At 35.6% G+C, this 23,091-nt stretch overlaps 1 protein-coding gene across 1 annotated transcript in view; it reads left to right on the plus strand.

Moving 5' to 3' along the window:
• Positions 1-18,677, plus strand: part of LOC128983954 (diphthine methyl ester synthase) — a 46,979-nt gene extending 28,302 nt beyond the window's left edge. The window contains exon 5 of the mRNA XM_054403234.1: positions 18,464-18,677. Coding sequence (XP_054259209.1) covers positions 18,464-18,654 — 191 coding nt within the window. The 3' untranslated portion in view covers positions 18,655-18,677. The remainder of the gene's footprint in view (positions 1-18,463) is intronic.
• The last annotated feature ends 4,414 nt before the right edge of the window (positions 18,678-23,091 follow it).

The raw sequence follows: 23,091 nt of genomic DNA on the forward strand, positions 1-23,091 counted from the left end.
TCACAATCCAGTAACGGACTCGAGCCAACCTCTCTGGCTGAAGAGCTAGAGCATGCTAATAACATTGCTCTGGTTGAGGCAGATATGAGGGAGTACCTTGAGAAATGTAGAAATGACCAAGAAACTGCGTTCGCTCACACAATATCAAGAGATCTACATCATGACAGGAATATGACAGCGGGTGTGGCTGTTGCTTTTCGTAAGGAATTTGGCAGACCTCAGCCCTCCAGCTGCCTTAGTGACTTTTTGGCTTGCCAGGTAAATAAGAATGAGGCAACAGTTTTTAGTCTCATGACCAAGCCAACATATGCTAGCAAGCCCTCTGTGGCTGATTATGACCAAGCTTTTGAAGAACTTGAAACAGCTTTCAAAGAGAGAAAACTTCGCAGACTTATTTGCTCCCCAATGGGCTGCGTGCGAGATCTCATTGATCCTCTACATTTTGCGACTAAAATAGTTGGTTTTCAAAAGAACACAAATGCAAAAATACTAATTGTAACCAATGATCAAAGGACAAGCAGAAGACCTCTATGGAAAGGACTGACTCATACAGAGTTTGTTGATAAATTACAACTAGCAATCAACAGATGTCGATCTTCAGAGAATAGACAGCAGATCTCCGGAGGGGGTATCAGGATGGGTTCTCCTTGGGGCGCGCCACATTCACCTCCAGTAATCCCTGTCTGCAGTTCACCTGTTGAGCAGAACCATCAGCAATCTGGTGGATACACAGCCCGTGTTGGTCTCCCTACAGTGGATCTGCAGTCTTCAACAAGCCTGTTTTCCAATGACACATCACATCACCAAAAAAACTCCCCTGTGAAGCCACAGGTACCAATTACATAAATTTTAAAAACTTTTGCGTAATGTGTAATTCAAATCATCGTTCTTTTTAAAATAATAATAGCAGAAAACCCAAAAAGAAATCTTTTGTATGGCCTATCTGTGAGGAGGCTAGGTTAAGTAAAAAATATGCATGGTTAATGCACTTGAATATACAAGGAGGAATTACAGATAAAAAAAATGAATTGGACCTACTTTTGCTTGAGTCTAATATATTTGTGCTTAGCTTAAATGAACATTGGCTTAAAAAAGATCAAATTAATATTTTAAACGGTACCTATAGAAAATTACACAGTTGCTGCTCATTTTTGTAGAGAAAATACAGCTCATGGAGGCTCATGTATATTAATAAAAAATAATTTGAATTTCTTTGAAAGAAAAGATCTTTGTATATTCAGTGATGAGTTAGTTTTTGAAATGTGCTGTATTGAGATAGTTTGTTTCAATGCAATTATTATTTCCATTTATAGAATTCCATGTATTTCAAATTTTAGAACTTTTTTAAATAAATTAGAAAATGTGTTTATTTTACTGCAGAAAGAGCTAGGTTTTAAGGATGTTTATATTGTAGGTGACTTTAATATTGACATTTTAGATACATGTACTTTTCCACAACAGAGATTGGATTTTTTGAATTTGTTAGATATTTTTGGTCTAGGTATAAATATAGAATCACCAACAAGAATTACGCCGAACAAAATTTCATGCATAGATAATATCATAACATTCAAAATTAAGCCAATTGATACAAAAATCTGTATGAATATTGAAACTGGTCTCTCTGACCACAGGTCTATTTTTATTTCTTTACAGGGAAATGACGAGGATAGACAAAAATTACACACTTCTTTTAAGCAAAGAATTTTTTCTGAAAGAAATATTAATAACTTTATAAACTCTATCAGCAAAATGAAATGGAATACTACAAAAAATAACGACCTTTTTCTAAACAGTAATAATTTTTTTGGTTCTTTTCAAAGAATTTTTGAGGAATCTTTCCCTTTCAAACCTGTTAAAATTAAAAAGAAAACAGTAAATAAAAAATGGTAACACAAGGTATTCAAATTTCTAGTCAAAAGAAAAGAATGTTAAGCAACTTAGCAAAGAGTTCTACTGATGTTAACTTTATTGGCTATGTAAAAATGTACAAAAAAGTTTTTAAATCTGTTTGTAACCTAGCAAAGAAAATGTATAATTGTAGTTATATAAATAAGGCCAGTAATAAGACTAAAGCAGCATGGGTTGTGGTTAAAGCCGAACTTGGTTACAAGCCAATCAATAATTCTTTTCCTGATTTAGTTATTGATAGCAAGTTAGTCTCAGATGGCACAGTTATTGCAAGTCACTTTAATTCTAAATTTATTGAGGAAGGGAAGGATTTAGGGGTAAATTTTTCCAAGAGTAAGGCAATGGAACTAGTAAAAAAATCAATCACACATAGGCCTGATATTTCAATTTTTAACTTTAGTTTAGTTACACCTCAGCAAGTTATCAAAATAGTCAAGTCACTAAGTGATAAAAAAACGGCTGGTTGGGATGGGATTTCAACTACTATGTTAAAAAAAGTAATTAAGTTTGTTGCTGAGCCATTGTCCATAATCATCAATCAGACTTTAACCAATAGCACTTTCCCTAATCATTTGAAGTATGCAGAGGTGAAGCCATTATTTAAAAAAGGTTCTAAGAGTAATTCAGATAACTACCGACCTGTTTCTGTCCTGCCTTCTTTTTCAAAGATATTTGAAAAAATTGCATTCAATCAAATGTCCTATTTTCTGGAATATAATAACTTATTAGCTGATGAACAGTTTGGTTTCAGGAAAAATCAAAGTACCACTTCCACTGTGGCTCATTTTGTAAATTCAATAACACAGAGCTTGGATGGGTCACAGAGCACTATTGGCGTGTTCTGTGATCTATCCAAAGCCTTTGATAGTGTACACCATCAAATTCTTCTTGATAAATTATCCTCCTATAGATTCTCAGAATCAGTTATTTTGTGGTTGAAATCATATTCAAACGATCGCTTTCAAAGAACAGTTATTATTAAAGAAAACATTAAGTATGCTTCTGAATGGGAAAAGATTGTTATGGGGGTGCCTCAGGGCTCTATATTAGGACCGTTATTGTTTTTGATGTACATAAATGATCTACCTAAGAATGTTAAACCTAGTTTGTTGTTATATGCTGACGATACGACAGCCATCATTAAATCAAAAGACAGTCATGAACTAAGTTTAGCCTTGAATCAAGCTCTTCAAGATCTGTCAAAATGGTTTAAAGTAAACGGTTTAAAAATGAACCACATTAAAACACAAATAGTAAAATTTCAAACTGCACAGTGTAGGGACGATCTTGATGGCTTTGTTTATTTTGATAATGAAAAAATAAATCTTAGCAACACAGCTAAATTTTTAGGAATTGATGTAGATAGTTTATTGAATTGGAAGAATCACATTCATAACACCTCTAAAAAGTTAAATTCAGTATGTTTTCAAATGTTGGTCTTAAGAAATGTTGTTGATTTAAACACTAGACTAATGATTTATCACGCTTTATTTTCGTCAGTTTTACAGTATGGAATAGAGCTTTGGGGCGTCACATCTGATTCGTATCAACTTTTTAAACTTCAAAAAAGAATACTTAGAATTATGACTTTTAAACCCGTAAAACATTCTTGCAAACAACTTTTTAAAGAACTAAAGATTCTAACCGTCCCTAATTTGTATATTCTTAAATGTTTATTGTATGTGAAATCAAATTTTGAAAAACTCCACAGTGAAAATAATTGACACAATTATAACACTAGATTTCATACAGATTTTCAATATCCTATACATAGATTAAATCTTGTGGAAAGGACACCTTCTTATATGGGTAAAAGATTTTTTAACAATTTGCCTGGGTACTACAAATCTATAATAGGATTAGTATCTTTTAAAGAAAAAATTTTTGAATTTTTATTGGAAAAGAATTATTATAGTATTGGTCAGTTTCTTGAAGATAAATCAATGTGAATTGTTTGTTTTGTTACCTACTATGTATTTATTTTTACCAATATAAGCTAGTTTATTTTAGTATAGTTTGACAATGTCACCTGTTTTGTCTGGCTGTGCCAGAGCATAAAAAAAACGTTTTGTGACAATAAAGATGACTTTGACTTTGACTTTGACTTACCTTCAGTACAAGAACTATTAATAGAACAAACTTTTGAAATAGCAGGTATTTACAGATCTCCAATAGATGCTAATTTGTCCTTGTTCTTGGAAAAATTAAGAAATTTTTTAGATATAGTTCACTCAATGTACAGAAACATATTGGTAGTAGGTGATGTAAACATAAATACCATGGCTGAAACAATTTCTGTTGAATCAAGAAAACTTTATAATTTGTTAGGACAGTTCAAAATGATACATTTAATAGATTTTCCTATTAGAATTACAGCTTATTCAAAATCAGCTATCGATAATGTATTCACAAACTTGAGTCGGTCAGAGGTTCAAGTTGAAGGATATAACACAATGCTGTCAGACCATGATGCACAATTGATAAAAATAATAGATAAGAGTAAAATGTATAAAAAACAACCTAGAATAGTATTTATTAAAAAAAGAAAGTTTACTGATGATAACATTTGTGGTGCCACTAAACTGTCTAACACAATAACCATGTGTTCTGTATTTACTTTAATCATTTGTTTATTTTTTTGTTATCCTAGCAACCTAGGTAACAACAGTTTTAACAACAGTTTTTCTGATATGAATCTAGTGGATTACACTACTTAACTATTCTCTGTAAATTAAATGACCTTTTACTAGAATGATTTGTTTTAGTGCGTCTATCCGCTAGAAATGGTGACCCCGACTAACAAGTAAATTATTTCAAACTAAATTGATGTTTTTCCTACACTAAATTTCAACCTTCTACCAAAACTTCATTTATTTTTCACCTTTCTCGAAATTATCGTTTTACGCCATGGACCAAGAACTTTTGGAGCGCCTAGCTCAATTAGAGAGTGAGAATGCCAACCTACAAAGACAACTTCAAGATTTGAATGGAAGACAAGAACAAAATCACATTTCTGTACATCCTCAAGAAGCCAACCTACCTGATCTTCCACCAGTTCTACCACGGCATCAGCCAGATCATACAGCCCATTCTGACGAACGACATGAAGATCATCACATCCACCGGGTAAGCATAAAACTTCCACCATTCTGGAAAGAGAAACCAAGGCTCTGGTTTTCCCAAGTTGAGGCTCAGTTTACACTGGCTCACATTACGAGTGAAACAACTAAATACTCTTATGTCATTTCACATCTTGATGAGCGCTATGCTAATGAAGTGGAGGATCTTATAATAGATCCACCTGTTGAAACTCCTTACTCTACTCTCAAGTCTGAAATAATCAGACGGTTGTCTCTATCTGAGGAGCAACGCATTCGTCAGCTATTGATGGAGGAGGAACTAGGTGACAAAACTCCTTCTCAGTTCCTACGCCACCTTCGATCACTTGTAGGTTCGACCACAATCCAAGATAGTCTACTGAAAACTATTTGGATGCAGAGACTTCCTGCTCATGTACAAAGTATTTTGCAAGTGCAAACAAGTGCCCAAACTGACACACTTGCAATTACTGCCGACAAAATTCTAGAAGTCCAACCTAACGCATCTTTTTGTCATTCTCTAACTAGTAGGCCTACATCTTTGAATGCCGTTAATTCACCAAATCCTAAATCTTCAATTTCTGATGACTCAAAATTAACTGAAGTTTTGTCAAAATTATCTGCTTTGGAGTTACAAATGAAAAATATGCGTAATGATGTTGATTCCCTACGTAAAGGCCGACCTAGGTCACGTCAGAGGAGTTTGTCAAGTAACCGTTATCACGCAGGTAGCCCCTCTGACACTTCAGAGCAAACCAATCTATGCTGGTACCACAAGCGTTTTGGCTATCAAGCTGAGAAGTGCATTCCACCATGTGATTTCACTTCTCCGACAAACTCCAAAGGCAGCCAGTGATGGCGTCAGCTGACTGCCAAGCTGGAGGGCGCTGCCTACGTCGACCGGACTACCAATACAAAATTTTTAATTGACACTGGATCTGACATATGCTGTCTCCCTAAATCATTTGTTTGTAAGAACCAAAAGCGTATTGAATATGAACTTCGTGCAGCAAACAACTCTGCCATTCACACCTACGGTATGATGACATTAACATTAAACTTAGGGCTGAGACGAGCTTTTACATGGAATTTTGTCATTGCTGATGTTAATACAGCGATTATAGGCTCTGACTTTTTAGCACACTTTGGATTGCTTCCTGACTGTCGTAATCAACGGTTGATTGACAGTGTAACAAACCTTTCTGTTCTTTGTCAATGTACCTCAATCCCTCATTTCAGCATCAAAACTATCACACCCAATTCTTCAACTTCATCAATACTGGCAGAATTTCCCATGATTACCCGACCCTCTGGTACACCAAGAAAAGTGCTCCATTCAACCTTGCATTTCATCAAAACGACCCCTGGCCCCCCAGTTTCATCTCGTCCACGTCGACTCGCTCCTGATCGGCTTGTTATAGCCAAAGCCGAGTTTGATGCCATGCTCACCGATGGTACTGCACGTCGATCTGATGGACCTTGGTCATCACCCCTTCACATGGTCCCTAAGAAACCTGATGGATGGCGCCCCTGTGGAGACTACCGTGCTCTCAACGCTAGGACTATTCCTGACAGATATCCTGTTAGACATATCTACGATTTCACCCATTCTCTCAGAGGTTGCAAGTATTTCTCTGTGATCGACCTAGTGAAGGCCTACACACAAATCCCTGTCAACCCTGAAGACATCCCGAAGACAGCCATTACAACCCCCTTTGGATTGTTTGAATTCCCCTTCATGTCCTTTGGCCTCCGCAACGCAGGACAAACTTTTCAGCGTTTCATCGATGAAGTAGTTTTTGGTTTAGACTTCTGCTTTCCTTATATAGATGACGTCTTAGTTTTCTCTAAGGATGAGACTGAACATGAAGCCCATCTACGAACTCTATTCAATTGGTTTTCTGATTATGGCATACTCGTTAACGTAAATAAGACTGTTTTGAAAGCTCCAAAGGTTACCTTCCTAGGATATGAGGTATCATCTGCTGGTACTCGACCACTTCCTGAACGTGTTGAGGCTCAGACTAATCCAAAAACATAAAAATAAAAACAATATTAATAGGGACAACATTGCCGAAAAACCAAAATACATATGTGTTGATTATTCTCAGACCATACATGATTGCTTGGGAAAAGAATTCAAGAAAAATAACATAAAGTTGACCTTCAACACTAGCAACAGATTAAAAAATATATTAGCCTCAAAAACGGCCGCAAAGGACATACATTGTAAAACTGGCATTTTATAAACTGAAATGCGCTGAATGTCCTAGTATGTATGTTGGCCAAACAGGACGAAGTTTCAAAACAAGGTTTAAAGAGCACAGACCAGTTTCCGGTGTAACCAAACAAAAATCCACCTTCGCACAACATTTAATTGACTTTAATCATACAATGGGAAATATTGATGACAGCTTGGAAATTCTACACACTTGCAGAAAAGGGAAAAAGATGGACACTCTAGAGGAGTATGAAATATACAAAAGTTTTAACAATGTTAACACCCGTGAGACTATATTAAACGAAAAACTACAATTCAGTTCACACACCATTTTTAATTCACTCATCAATAACTCCGTCCATCCTACAACAGCTGATCCTTGCCCAATATCTCTTTCTCTCTCACACAACTGATAAGCATAAGCTGGTCTAGTCTGTCCCTTGCTACCTGTGCGGTCGGTCATCTTTGTTAGAACAGGCCTGTTTTTTAAATGTTTAACTGTTTTTATGTATTTATTCGTGTCCGTACTGTGTTTATTTATTCTTCTGACGATGTTAACAACTGATCAACTCTACACTATGTACCTGAAGCTGAGGATGGTGTTTTGACATCGAATCATGTCCTCAATAGACATATTTTATTAAGCTGTGACGGGAATTACGTAAGTAATTTAGTCTTACATGATAACATTAAACAATTTATCCAGGATTTAAAGTGTGAGAATTGGTTTGAACTGTACTATACTCCAAATGAATCAAAGTTTAAGTTTAGTACCTTTTTTGACATCTTTATGTTTCATTTTAATAATAATTTTCCGGTTACAAGTGTTAGAGAGCATCTTGAAAAAAAACCCTGGTTCACAAATGAGCTAAAAAACGAATATAAAAGGCTCGTCCAAACCGAAGCGGGAAAGTGACGGGAGTGGTGCGGGAGCGGGAAGGGGGTGAGTGACCGGCGGGAACCAGCGGCAGCGATACGTGGCGGGAAAGAGGTAGCCCACACCGAAGCTGCAGACAGCGGGAAGCGGGACGACTCCTCCGTTCATTTTCATCTTAGCTACAGAGTGCAGAGTGGTTGTGTTATGTAAAGAAAAAAAAAATTCTTCACTTATATTCAAAATATACTCTTTACTTAATTGATCATTCCATCAAGCAAAATCACCTCACACCTTTATGTAATACAATTTAGGTATTTCATACAGGTGTGAGTATAACAAAAAGTTGCCCCCCTGGTGGGGTTTTAATGAATTTAATTTAATTTTAATTGAACTACTGAGGACATTACAATCACAGAGCTGCGCAGTGGAGTTAAAGATGTTAAGTGTGGGCCCTGTAATTAAACATCCCAGAAGTCCGATTTATGGACCGTGAGAGGTCTGATATGTTGTCCTCCTTCACACCTTCTTCAGCTTAATTCTAACACTTCTTAAAACTAAGGGATGTGTTTATTTGAACACTCTATGAATTGAAATGTCAGTTCAGATGAAAGATTGTGATGTGAATTGTTTTCTTTGTAAAACTGTAATACTGCAAATAATAACATATTAAAATATTGATTGAAAATATTTATGAAACTGTTTGTTCAGAAACTATTTATCAAAGTATGACTTCAAGATGTTTGTATACACTGGATTTCGGTTAAGCCGATTATTCATGAATTCACCAACTTGATATTAAAAAATGTGATCATCAACACTCATTGTGTATACTTTGTATACTTCTTCAGTTAAACCAATACTCTTAAATTTACCAGTATAATATTAATAATATAATATAAAACACAGGATAATGATAAGATGATGATTTGTAAAAATACTGTATAATGAATCAGAATTACGAGCTGTGATACAAATATTGAATATAAACAATGTAATAAACTTTATGCACAATTTATTAATATTTGAAAGAGAGAGTGAGATAATTGATTGTAGTTGTTTGGTGGTTTGCCACATTTTAACACTGCAGAGTCTCGGGAAAACCTAGCCTTGACGATTTTATTTATTTAGTTTAGGCCACCAGACTCCCCAAGGATGTTCGTATATATCAAACTGGCCAGTTTACAATTTAATCAAACAGGGACTATTATGTAGTTTGTGATCTACATCACTCCTTGCTGATCAATGCAACGGGGCCAATCGACTACTGAGTCGATTAATTGATAATTTTTATTAAGTATTTAATGTTTATGAATTTAATGGGAGTCTATCCTCATGACCTTTTGTCAACCCTAGCCTTCGACCGAGCACTCTGTTACCCCCATTTACGTTACACAATCAAACTCTCACTATTTAAAAATGTAACACTCTATTCAAAATTATTACCTTATATGAGATACAAAACGTTATAAATAATAATACTGATGATGATAGAATTTGACCTTTGCATAGAACACAAAATAATAATATCACAGACAATCATTGTTCTTAAAAATAATAGACCATTTCAATTTAATTTAATAAATAATTTTCAATTGACTATAATTACTAATGTAACTTAAATTCTTTGCATAACGTGATAAAATTCAATTAAACATTTTTCATCCTGAATTGCGACCATGTGCTCAAGGTATACCAAATGAAACATGAAATTTTCAGACCAGCTATGACATGATTTCTGACTTGTAAAGCTAGTGGAACATGTGAAAAAATGGCAGATTGGCAAGACTATTTTAATACTAAAACACAAATAACACAAACATTTACTTACGTACACATGTCGACACATACACATTCATTCCGACGAAGATTCACGCGTACCGAACATTTAAAAACTGACTCGTGGTAATTTGTGACTTTTTGTCTGACCGAGCGGAACATCACGACACGGTTTTTTCTGGTGTAGGACTTATTAATTCTTGTTTTTTCGAGCTGGCGTTTAATGATTCAATTGAAAATACCTTCACGACGACCCGCTATTCGCTAGAAACTGACATTTGCTATCGATATGATGCATGTACGAATTTTCATCACGAACGCGAACAATCAATCCGGCATCTCAACTGTCTCGACTTAATACTAATAAAACACACCCCCAAATGCAATTCGGCGAAATTTTGACAATTGCGATCGTTTGATGCACGTACAATTTCCGCCCGAACGCTAATTTCCGAGCTACGAATTAAGATATTAATAAATTCGTCCTACACCAGCGACAAAACGCGACTTCACATGTTGACTACGCGATTACTGAGCCACGAGTGACGACGAGACGTTTGCACGCGACACGGTTCGAGTGTAGTATTCCTCCGCGTTACGTCATGTTGGACTGACTTGTCCATTGCCTGGCGCAGATTTTAAATCTTTGAATTTAAAATCGGCACAGTTAAGTGAATGTTTGTGTTTTATGCGTTCATTTCATGAATCGTAATGTAAAAGAAGAAGCTTCTTGCTAGCAACAGCTAAGGATGAAGATGAAGCTGCAAGACGGCGATCTGTTTGGGTTCATGAAATGAATTTAAATAGCCAGCGTTGCCACCAGCCATGAAAACCTTGAAAAACTTGAATTATGCATGAATTCTTGTGACCATGAAAAAAGGCATGGATTATGCATGATTTCTCCATTGGACCATGAATTTTCAAAATCAGGAAAAATTGTTCTACTAGTATCATTAAATTTGCCAAAATTTCATATTTAATAACAGTTTAGTAAAACGAACACCAAGAGAGAATACCATTTGGAGACGAGTATTAACAATTTTCCACGTTCAGAAACAATTGCTTAGTTCATTCCAATTCATTTTGGGTTAGATGCTGATGTCAGCTAAGTCTTCCGATGTATGAGATCTTTGACTGTATATGGTTCGAAAAATCATTAGGTGGCCTACCCCCACGTATGGGTACAGGGGTATGGGGACTTTAATCACAAAAATAGAAGTTTTAGACCAAGCACGAAATTGAAACGGGGCACATAATAAAACAATAAAATCGAATTTCTGGCTCTCACGCCTGATGTTTTTAGCTTTGTGGATAAAACCACAGACAATAAACCATTAATTGTGTCTATAATCTGTGATAAAACCAATAAGTACATTGTGTAATAAGATAAACCAGAACACAGGATATTTCATGACATTCATATGGGGGGAAAACAGGACTTTTTGGCCGGGTGAACGAGATCAAACTAAAAATTAGTGTAACCAAGCGGTCAGACATGCTTAAAGATGATGTTCGTTTTCAAGCGGGCATACGAGGACTGTTTTCCACAGCAGCACGGACTCTATCGAATGTTAGTTGTCTGACGTCCAATATTTGACTCGATAACAAACGCACGATGCTCAGATAACCACTGCTCTATGACCACAGATAATAACATCGTGTAGGCTTTCCAACGAGCCTAACCCCACCACTCTCAGACGACATGTTGCTGAACAGTTTGCTACATAAAATAGATCGGTTTTTATGCCGCAACTTGTATGAGCGTATTGAGTATGAACTACCAATGAAAACCATGAATTCTGCATGAATTTTGTCATCTCACTATGGTGGCAATCCTGTAGACATTAATTTGGCGAAATACCACCATACCCTTATGCCGAATCTAAGGAAAGACGAAAGGCGGTTTCAAAGGGGGTTATCTACTATCCAAAAACTACTTTAAATTTCAATAATTTTATGGTGAGGTGGCTAATAAATAACAACTCTTAACATCATGAGCCATGTACCCATGTGTTCCCGCGGCGGTACGAGCAGGAAAATCCAACATGTTAAAAACCGGCGGGGCGGGACGATCGAACAACGCTGCGGGACGGCGGGAGCGGTACCGCTCTAGTGTGGGTGCTCACATCTAACACCATGTGTTTTAAAATCCTGCGCGGGAATTCGTCCCGCCACCTTCCCGCTCCCGCCACCTTCCCGCTTCGGTTTGGACGGGCATAAAAACTTACTGATGGAAACTAAGAGCTACAGAAATTCAGCTTCGGACCAAAAGAGAATAACCACCAAAAGTAAGTTTAAATCATACAAAACTACATTGAGTAGTCATAAAAAATCCTTTTATGAGAATAAAATAAAAAAATCTACAAATAAGTTGTAATTAAAACATCATGGAAGATCATAAATTCAGAGGTGGGTAACAATAGAGCTTAACCACCAAGGTTCAATAGTAAGCAATCCTCAACAAATTTGTTAATTTTTTAATAACTTTTTTGTAAGTCAATCACAAAATAAACTTCACAAAAATGAAAACAAAAATGATAAAAAATATACAGCTAAAAAATTTAAGTTTAGGGAAATAAATGAAAAAGAAACCGATAAAATAATAAGTAATCTCAAAAATAGTTTTAGCACAGGGTATGATGAAGTTCCTGGACCAATAATTAAAAAAGCAAAAGGTATTGATTAAACCCATTACATTTTTGATCAATTCATCATTGATAACTGGAATTTTTCCACAAATATTGAAAATAACAAAAATTAAACCAATTAAAAAAAAAGGAAGTCATCAGAAGTGGATAATTTTAGACCAATTGCTCTAATTACTATATTTTCAAAAATTTTTGAAAGAGTTGTTGCGAACCAGCTGATTGAGTACCTTGAAACTAACAAGTTGTTTGATTGTTGCCAGCATGGTTATCGTAAAGGAAGGTCAGTGGTAACTGCAGCAACAGAGTTTATTGAATCTGTGATCGACTCAGTTGATAAAGGCAAGAAAGTTGTAGGCATATTTATGGACTTGAGTAAAGCTTTTGATAGCATTAATCATGGGACTTTATTACATAAATTGAAATTGTTTGGGATTGAAGGGAAAGAATATAATTGGCTTAGTACATATTTATGTAACCGACAACAGTTTGTAGAAATTTTAAATTTAAAAAACAATAGATTGCTCAAATACAAATCCACTCTTAAACAGGTAATAAGAGGTGTTCCTCAAGGGTCCATATTAGGACCTTTGTTATTCACATGCTACATAAAAGACATGCCAAAATTACATAATAATTATAGCTTATGTCTTTATGCTGATGACGCTAATCTTCAAATAAATGGGCACTCTATTGAGGAGGTTGAGTTGTCATCATTTCAAACCTGGCTCTTTTAGATCAGTTTTTCCAAAATAATAGTTTAGTACTAACTCTAGTAAAACAAATTTCATTGAATTCAAAACTTATCAAAATAATACAAATATGCTGACACCTACCATCATTCTAAATGAAACTGAATTAGAGAAGGTGTATGAATCTAAATTTTTAGGATTAACTATAGACAGCAACTTGTCTTGGAACAGCCATGTCAATAATCTAGTTTCTAAATTAAACTCTGGGTATATGCACTAAGGAGGCTCTCAAAAATTTGTTTAACAGAGACTCTGAAAATAGTGTATTTCGCCTATATTCATTCAAATATCGCCTTTGGTCTTTCATTATATGGGACAACTTTCATTCAAAATTTGAACAAAATACTAAAAATTCAGGAACAATCTATTCAGATTATATTAAAATTAAATTATAATGAATCGGTAAAACTCTTTTTTTCTAAAATTGGTATCATGACTGTATATGCAATGTACATTTATGAAACTATAATTTCTGTGAAAACCCGTCAGGACCAACTTCATTTTGTTGGAGATACTCATAATTATAATACAAGATTCAGGAATAGAATTGGCATTGACAAACATAAACTTGGATTTTATGAAAAAAAGCCAATGTATATGGGGTCAAAATTTTATAATATGTTACCAAAAGCCATTAAATCTGAGAAAAATATTAATAAATTCAAAAATCAACTAAAAAAATATCTTATTGATTTAACATTATATTCTTTCTCCGAATTCCCATGTTGACGTGTAATAGTATATTACGTTACTAGTCCTGAAAATAAATGTTTACCGGACGAGTGTGGTCGTTCCCGTGCGAGACAAAGTCGAGTACGGGATTACCATACGAGTCCGGTACACACATTTTGGACGAGTTACGTACGATAGTTTACGCCATACTACTTAATTCGTCCAGATCCTTATATATTTCCACCAACTAAAGGACTAAACATCACCAGTCATAACCTCCAAGAGAGGTTATGTTTTTGTTTATAACCAATCATTGCCACGCAAATACAGTATAATCAGCTGATTGGTGTCCGGTAAAACTCATTGCAGAACAGTATTACGCAATGAAACCCCATTTGAATAAGCTGGCGGCAAACAGCTGTTTTCTGGACTAAATCCTTGCGTGGGAAGTTCGTCAAAATAGTGTAGTGTGGCGTAATGAAAGTTTTTAGTTCTGTTTTCTTTTCATGCATATAACTATCTTTTGTTTTGACAGCCTTAGTATTAATCAATCTTAGTTATAATGTATCTTAGTGTTAATTAATATTGACACCATTCTATGTACAGAGTACTAATATTGAATAAAAATTTTATTGATTGATTGATTGATTGATACAAATTTCAACACAGTAACATTTTTAAAGATCATAATTTTATAAGTAAACTAGCTGGCCCGACAGACGTCGTCCTGTCCTAATGTGGTTTTATGTCAAATGCTCGTTCATTTTCAAGATGAGTTCATTCGCATGGCTCAATCACGTCCTGGTGTTGAAGTTCGTTCGCTACGGTCACTCACCTTTTGGTTGCAAATTAGCTGTTGTCATAAATTAAAAAAATAATAGTGCTGCACCCTGTTGGTAAGCCTATTAACTTTTTAATGATATTGAACATCACAGAATCAAATTGTTTAGTTGAACCAGCTGTTAAGATTCCTTAATTCCATTTAAATATGAGTACTCCTAAGGTTAACAGGGGAAACTCCAGAGCCATTTTGACGGATCTGCACCAAACTTCACATTAACCATCCTTGAATAATGCTTAACAATGGCTGAAAGTTTCATTACAATCTGACGAGCGGTTTTGGAGTCCATAAAGGACAAACAAACAAACATACATACATTGGATTTTATATATATATAGATTGACGGTTGTTGCAAAGTTCTACATAGAAGTAAATTGACGGTTGTTGCAAAGTTCTACATAGAATAGTTCTCTAGTTATAGGTGTTTAGTAAACAGTGCCCCCCTGCCATATTGCCCTCCTCCCCGCCATATTGCCCCCCTTTCCCCCTGGGATGTCGACCACGCTGGGGGGCGACAACATGCGTTTTCGTGATCACTAAAGTGCCTATAACAACAATCAGAAATAAAATTGCGTCAGCCTTTTCATGCATACTCGACCCCCTTCAGATCCTTCAGACTATATGGGATATAACTGTACTACAGAATTTAATTTTTTACATCAATAAAATTCCAGCGATCCCCCGGGTTCAAATCCCGCCAGTCACCAATGGATTTGATCCAAGTGATAATACCACTGAAGTAATGTGAAAAACAATCCCAGGATGAGCCTAGCGTCTTAGGACAAAAAAAAAACTATTTAATTAAAAGAGAACAAAGGTAAGCCTGCTGTTAAATTTAGCCATCAAAATGTGTTAAAACCCTGGCCTACAGCCATCTTTACCAACAACTACAAAACTCTAGGATAGGGTAAGAATTATTGTAAACGAGAGGTCGTCCAGTGGTCGAAACTCGACCAAAAATATGTAATGTACAGACTTCTCTATTTTCTCCCCACACTGTAAATAAAACATGTGATTTGAGTTTCTTCCATTTGTTTTGATTTTCTGTTTATATTCCGTTGTTATTTCGTAACCAGCATAGCAACCCATAAAATCCATGTTAATTTTATCAAAATTTTAAACTAATTTTTTGTGCTTATCTTTGAGCCTATTTTAATTTATAAAGGGATTCTGCACACCTACAGGAAAATATCTTTCTAACGGTATGCGTAGATTTTCCCTACGATTCACACGAGCTGAGAAAAAAGGTTTTAAAGAAACATGCTTGCCTATTAATATATAGATAGATTGTGTTGCAAGTAGGTTACCCAAAAAGGCTTCTCAGTGAGAAATAAAAATAGCGTTAAGGATAAAAATACTTTGTAATTAAATAAATGAATAAATACATCCATATTATAGTATACCTTATAAATTATTTAGTCTAAGTTTGTTTTAATAAATTAACAGATCATCTAGCACTATGGTATTCAATGGCAACAGTAAATGACACACAGCATTAACAGTACACACAAAGTAATTTATATATAACTAGCTGTTACCCACCGGCTTCACCCCATTTGACTTCCGTATTAATAAAACTATTGATTGGCTAAGTTAAGCTGAAATAAACAAAACAGAATACAGTCATACAAACTAATAATCACACCTGATTTTAATAAGGTAATAAATTGAAAGAAATGAATAACATTCAAATAAGTACAGCTGAGATATTTTTAACATTAGGTATATGGAAAGTTCCCTTTAGAAAGGAATTACGACCTTAAAAGGCAATTTATGAAAAAATGGATAGTTTTGCGAAAGGTTTCTCGTCGTGACGAACATTTTAAGTGTAGTATGGTTTATAGGGGTGTGACTTGTAGTTTTCTCAAAAGTTCATAGGTACTTTGGAATTTATATATGGATGAATTGTTAAAATTATGATAGCATTGGTGACTATATTTTAAATAGTTAATACATAACAAATTGGCAAAGAATTTATGGTACTATGACTGACTGAAAAGGAAAACAGATATTTGAAAAGACATCTAGTACAATAAATAGTTATTTGTGCAACTAGTGAGAAAAGTGAGCAATTGACTCACTCGAGAGAAATCCTTACTCACGAGCCGTAGGCGAGTGAGGAATGGTTTCTCGAGTGAGGCAATTGTACTTTGAACTCGAGTTGCACATTATACTTTTCCTACAGTTACCATAAAACAAATAAATTGGTGAAGAAACATAACCTATTTTTACACAGAAATGAACGTTTAATATAACATTTAATGTGAAGTGACAAATACAACAGTACAACAGCTGACCAGCTGATTTACAGCCAGTGCTGCCAACGTACTTCGCGCGCATACGACGTTGCCTGCATGTTACGCGCTCACTATTTCGTGCCGTCCCGTTGCAAATCTGGAGTGAGACAAAGTAATTAGAGTGAGACAATGTTAACATTGTCTCACTGATGAGCGAATTGGCCACTTTGCTTTCTCAAATCAGTGAGAGAACATGTACATTGTTAGGTAACTGTAGGAAAAATATGTTTTGACCCAAAAAAATTAGCACAAGCAAGGAATTTGGTACAGATGTTGGGTGTACCTTCCTTTTGAACATCCTAAAAGTTCTCTAAAATTGAAGCTGTGCTGCGGCCACCATATTGGAAAATTGCGGCATATTTCTGTATTTTTGGCTATAGTGACTTTATTATTAGAGATACAGAAAAAGCTAAATATACAAAATGTAATCCATCTAAAAATAAAAATACACATTTTTGGTATTTATCATTTTTCTCTAAACCCAACGATTGTTGAGTTATATACGATTAAGTATAGTTAGTTTGTTTATTTATAAAAAATCAGTGAAACCATAGACTAACCAACACAAGTAGACTTCTCATCCCATTGTAAATTTTGAAGCACGTTTTTCGTGTCTAGTTCATGTACGTGACACAAAGGCGCTAGTGTCGATGAAACTTTGTTTCCATTATTTTAGGGTTAATTTCTTGATTTGTGCTTTACTGTTTGGTTATATAACTAGGGGACAAGTTATTGTTTATGATTAGATCGTATTATTTGTTTAAACGAGGTTTTAAATGGCTGTAATAACGGGAAACAGATTGTAAACAAAACACGACCTCTACATAAACCGTACATGAACTAACAATAAAATTGTCTTCAGCTGTTCCATAAGGATGAGAAATATACTAAGGGAGTATGTTTTATCTATGGTGAAACCCATCAAAATTGACAGTTACATACACAACACACGGTAACATCTGTACCAAATTCCTTGCTTGTGCTAATTTTTTTTAGGTTTATAGAATTTTTCGCTCATTTTTTACTTTAATAATTATGTCAGATAGAAGAATTCTATTTATTTTGTAGTATCATATTTAGATGCTATTAAATCATTGTAAATTATGAAACCAGTATTCAGAAGCATAATATTAGCACTGATTTTTTGATACTGAAGTAGATATCCTGTTTAGTATATAAATCAGCAATAGCCTATTTTTTTGTTAGTCTAAAATGTTTTTTATCCCTAATACTCACTACTGAGTTGGTTTATGTGACATAAAAGATTCTATTTGATGTGTTAAGAAAGTTGGCTTATTTGACAGAAGCCAGTAATTTACATCCGTGCACTCTGTTGGCTCAATTAAACTACATCTGGTGTTTGTGTGTTGCAGAAATGACAGAGATGACCGAGTGTGTAGGTGTGGCGAGAGTGGGGGCGCCAGACCAGCGTATCTGCTACGGACCACTGCGGTCATTCCCCGACCTGGACCTTGGTGCTCCCCTCCACTCTTTGGTCATTGTCGGAACATTGCACCCACTAGAGCAAGAGTTCTTATTCAATGTTGCTGAAACAATAACATGAAATTAAAGTTTTTTAATGTACGAGTTCTCATACTATCCTTATCTACTATCTTACTTATCTAACTACAGTAGAATCTCTTTAACACTTTAACTGAAACACCAGTCCGTGAGACCTGAGGGAAAATAGATTTTTCTGTAGTAGCATAACTGCTGGACGTGCCTGCCCCTACCACTCAGTACCTTTGCCCCTCCTACTCTTCTCCCTACCCCACCCATCATCTTCAGTTACCAATTGAGTCAATTGAGTGAACATCTCCATTTTCGGTTTCTAGGGCCGGACCTTTTTAGTAACTTAGGCCTATATCGCGCTGCCGGTCCGGTTGTTTCGATTAGTAAATCGTTAAACTGTTATAATTTTTTTTTATCTATACTTATAAAAGGCAAAGCCCTCACTGACACACTCACTCATCACTAATTCTCCCACTTCCCATTTACCTAGGAGGCTGAAATTTGGTACATTGATTCTTTAGGCATTAAATAGGAAAACTAAGTTGGTTTATTCTGATCGGACTCTCGGACTCCGCCCCAGTGGCTCTGGAGTTTCCCATGTTAGCCTTATGATTTTTCATATTTAAAAGGAATTAATGAATCTTAACAGCTGTTTAAATTAAACAAGTTGGTTCTGTTCTATGATGTTCAATTGCATTAAAGTTACAATGATTAACAACAGGGTGCAGCACTATTATTTATTTTAATTTATGACAACAGCTAATTTGCAACCAAAAGGTGAGTGAGCGTAGCGAACGAACTTCAACCTGGAGACGAGTTAGCGTAGCGAACGAGCTAACCTGAAGGCAAGTGAGCGCAGCGAACGAGCTCCAACCTAAAGGTGAGTGAGCGTAGCGAACGAACTTCAACCAGGACGTGATTGAGCCATGCGAACGAGATCATCTTGAAAATTAAGAAGTTAAACGGGGCAAAGCCCGCGGGTACAGCTAGTCTATATCTATAAAAAAGGAACTATGTATGTATGTATTAAACGTTATGGACTCCAAAACAGCTCGGCAGATTGTAATGAAACTTTCAGGCATTATTAAGCATCTTCCAAGGATGGTTTGTGTGAAGTTTGGTGCAGATCCGTCAAAAGGGCTCCGCCCCAGAGGGTTTTATGTGGGCCAATGTCAGACTTTTTAACTACAATGTTTACAAATAAATATGACTACTAGCTGTTACCTGGCAACTGTTTTGTAGGTTTGAATAGTCACAACATTCTATATTAGTCATGATTTGAAATAGTGCCACAATGTTTCCACAGAGTGCAGCACAGAAAACTATTTTACTTTTGAATAATAAAAAAAAAACCCAATCGCAGCACACCTGTGCACTGAATAATAATCGTGCGTGCTATCTCAGGTATTCAAATGTCTCTCAATTTGTCACTAACCCACAACATTACTGTCATTAAACGAAGGAAATCCAATAATACTAATGCGAAACTTAAATCCACCGAAGCTGTGTAACGTTACCAGTTGGAAAAATGACACCAAAATTGATTGAAGCAAAAGTTACAGTGGTAAGTTTAAAGGTATATAGTGTTAATCTCAAGAATACTGATGATTTCATCCGAATTACCCTCTCAATTTAAGCAACTACAATTTCCTTTGCGTCTTGCTTCCGCAATCACCACTATAAGGTTCTAGGGCAATCCCTGGCTATCGTCGGTTTAAATTTAGAAACACACGGACAGCTGCATGTTGTGTGCTCACGTGGTGGTAGGTACGGCAAAAAACTGATATATTTATACACCTAATGAAAAAACAATAAAAACTTTGTTTATCCACTGGCAATTAAGTAAAATATTCTTTTTTATTTTTGGTATACACTTTTATTATTCATAGTAAAGAACAAATTGCCATTTAAAATAATAGTTGTTAAAGGCAGCAACACGCGCCGGGTAACTGCTAGTACCTTAAAATTTATTATTTTATGCTGGCAAATTTTAAGCGATGGAAACACAGCCAACCTTAAAGACGGTCAATGTTCATGACTCTGACTTTGACACTCGCATCAATAGAATGCTTTATGACAAAGTGTCCGAAAATGAAAGCTCATGTGAAAAATAAACGATTCTGACGATGACCCAGACTTGGTTCTACCAAGTGATCATGAAAGTAGTAGTAGTGAAGATGTAGTAGTTGAAGATGACACCCTTCTTGATCTTAAAGCTATGGAAACTGATTAAAACGTTCCACAAGCACCTGCACTGCCTGATGATGTTAACCGACGGTTGAGGAAAAAGGAGTTTGGGCCTCCCTACTGGTGGACTACTAAACGAAGAACACTTAATGTGCTCTACCAGCCTTAAAAGGACCAGCTCGAATGCTTGGAAACAAACCTATGAAATTTCAGGTATGGAATTTGTTATTTGAGAAAAGTATGCTCAACTCAGTTGTAAATTTTACAAATGAAAAACTTGCATCAGTAAGATCTACTTTGGAGGCAACAACAAGTAAGTCAAATTACCGGTCTACAGATAGTGCAGAAATTAATATTAATGCCTACCTTGGCTTACAACTACTTGCTAGCATCCTATGAAAACCAACCATGAGGATATGACTTCACTACTCTCAAAAGACGTAACCAATAGTCCTTATTTTACGTGCACAATGTCTTATAAGCATTATGAAGTTTTGACAGCGTGTTTGAGATTCGACGACTCTACAACAAGAACACACCGCAAACAATCAAATAAGGCAGCAGCAGTGAGTAAGATTTTTTTAAAGTTCATTGAGAACTGAAAGTATATTGTTTGAGTGAATACTTGACAATCGATGAAATGTTCGTTCCCTTCTGTAGAAGGTATGCCTTCAACAGGGGTGCCCACAGAATGATTTGATAGCACGAACTGCGCTATACAATTCAATTTTGGGGGGGAATTTGAGATTTAATGATGTTTTTTTTTAGATTTGGGGGGGGGGATTAACAAAATACAACTCTTTGTCAACAAATAAATATTTTTATAATGTATGGACATTAAAGACAAGCTGTGCTCACAATCAAGCATAAATATAAAACATAACACAACTCGTCAGGTTTAGCATGGCCGGTGAGATGCGCTAGCACTGTACTGGCGGCAACCGAGTGGCGAGTGAGCTCGCTAGTGTAGCTTTGTTTACATCCCGATTCCCGCCGCCCGTGTTAACGTGTATGTTGTACACCAACCAGGAAACAGGTTGTAGTTGTATGAAATATTTTATCAACTAATAAGTTAACACTTTTAGTTTCGTGATATTATTACAGATTTATTAGAGTATGTAACCATATTACAATTTTGTCGGTTTTAGTAATCATTTAAATTTAAAGATGTGTTGATGCTTTGTTGTTCCGTGTTCGTGGTTCAAATGGGGTTAGGCCTACTTCAACGGTACTGCAATTTTCAGAATTGTGAGTTATTATTAAAAAATGCAGTTCTTGCCATGATTTAAATTTTAAATTTGCAGACTAATTGTATGTTTGTAGATAGATAGTTTTTAGCAGGCCAATGCCTATTAGTTTGGAATTATTTACTATTTTAATAACATGTTTAGTAGACGAGTAGAGTAGACATAACAGAAACACTAGACCTACTAAATAAAATACTTGAAGTAGTCTACTAAATTAATAGAATTATTTATACTTTCAGCAAAATATTAGTTATATTTTTATTTTAATATTATTAACTCACAGTTGTGATGATTGACTCACGGTAGGCCTAACTTAATTTCGTTTAATTTTAGCTTTGGAAAATTAATGAAGTGGATAATCTTTTAACATTAAACTTTTCTAACCTCGCTCTTGAGGAAAAATTAGCAATTAAAAAGCTAGGATCTCACCAACCTAAAGGCTTTACATTTTCTCAAGAAGATGGTCCTAAGAAAATTATAACATTTTGCACTTCTTGGTTTGAGAAAAAAACCTTGGCTTACGGCAAGTGTGAGCAAAGGGAGTCTGTTTAGTTTTTATTGTATATTGTTTGGGAAGGAGAGTAATAGAGACAAACTCAATTACGACAAACTCGCGATAAACCAACGTTTTCAATACTAAGATGAAGAAAATAACGTACCATTTTTTAACCAACTCAACTTCTAGTCAGGTGCCTCAAATTATAAAAACCCATCTATTATATGTCTAAAATTTCCGCCCATACCCCCCAGACCCCCCGGACTGATCCCATGGCCAGGGGGGGGGGGTGAAATTTTGGGGGGACTCGCGCTATTGTCTTTGGGGGGGATGGGCACCCCTGGCCTTCAAGGTGTAAATGTCATAAAAGCCCAACGAATGTGGAATCAAAGTCCGGTGTTTGTGTGATTCCAGTACGTCATATTTGTACAATGCCTACATATACACGGGAAAAGACTGAGATGGCATTGGTCTTACTCCTACAGAGTTGCAGCTGCAAAAGCCAACTCAAACAGTCGTTCGTCTCTGCAAACCTGTGGAACATACTAACATGAATGTC

Source organism: Macrosteles quadrilineatus, unplaced genomic scaffold, assembly GCF_028750875.1.
Source record: "Macrosteles quadrilineatus isolate MER2022 unplaced genomic scaffold, UCM_ALF_1.0 Scaffold_1__1_contigs__length_201487025, whole genome shotgun sequence".
Classification (NCBI taxonomy): domain Eukaryota; kingdom Metazoa; phylum Arthropoda; class Insecta; order Hemiptera; family Cicadellidae; genus Macrosteles; species Macrosteles quadrilineatus.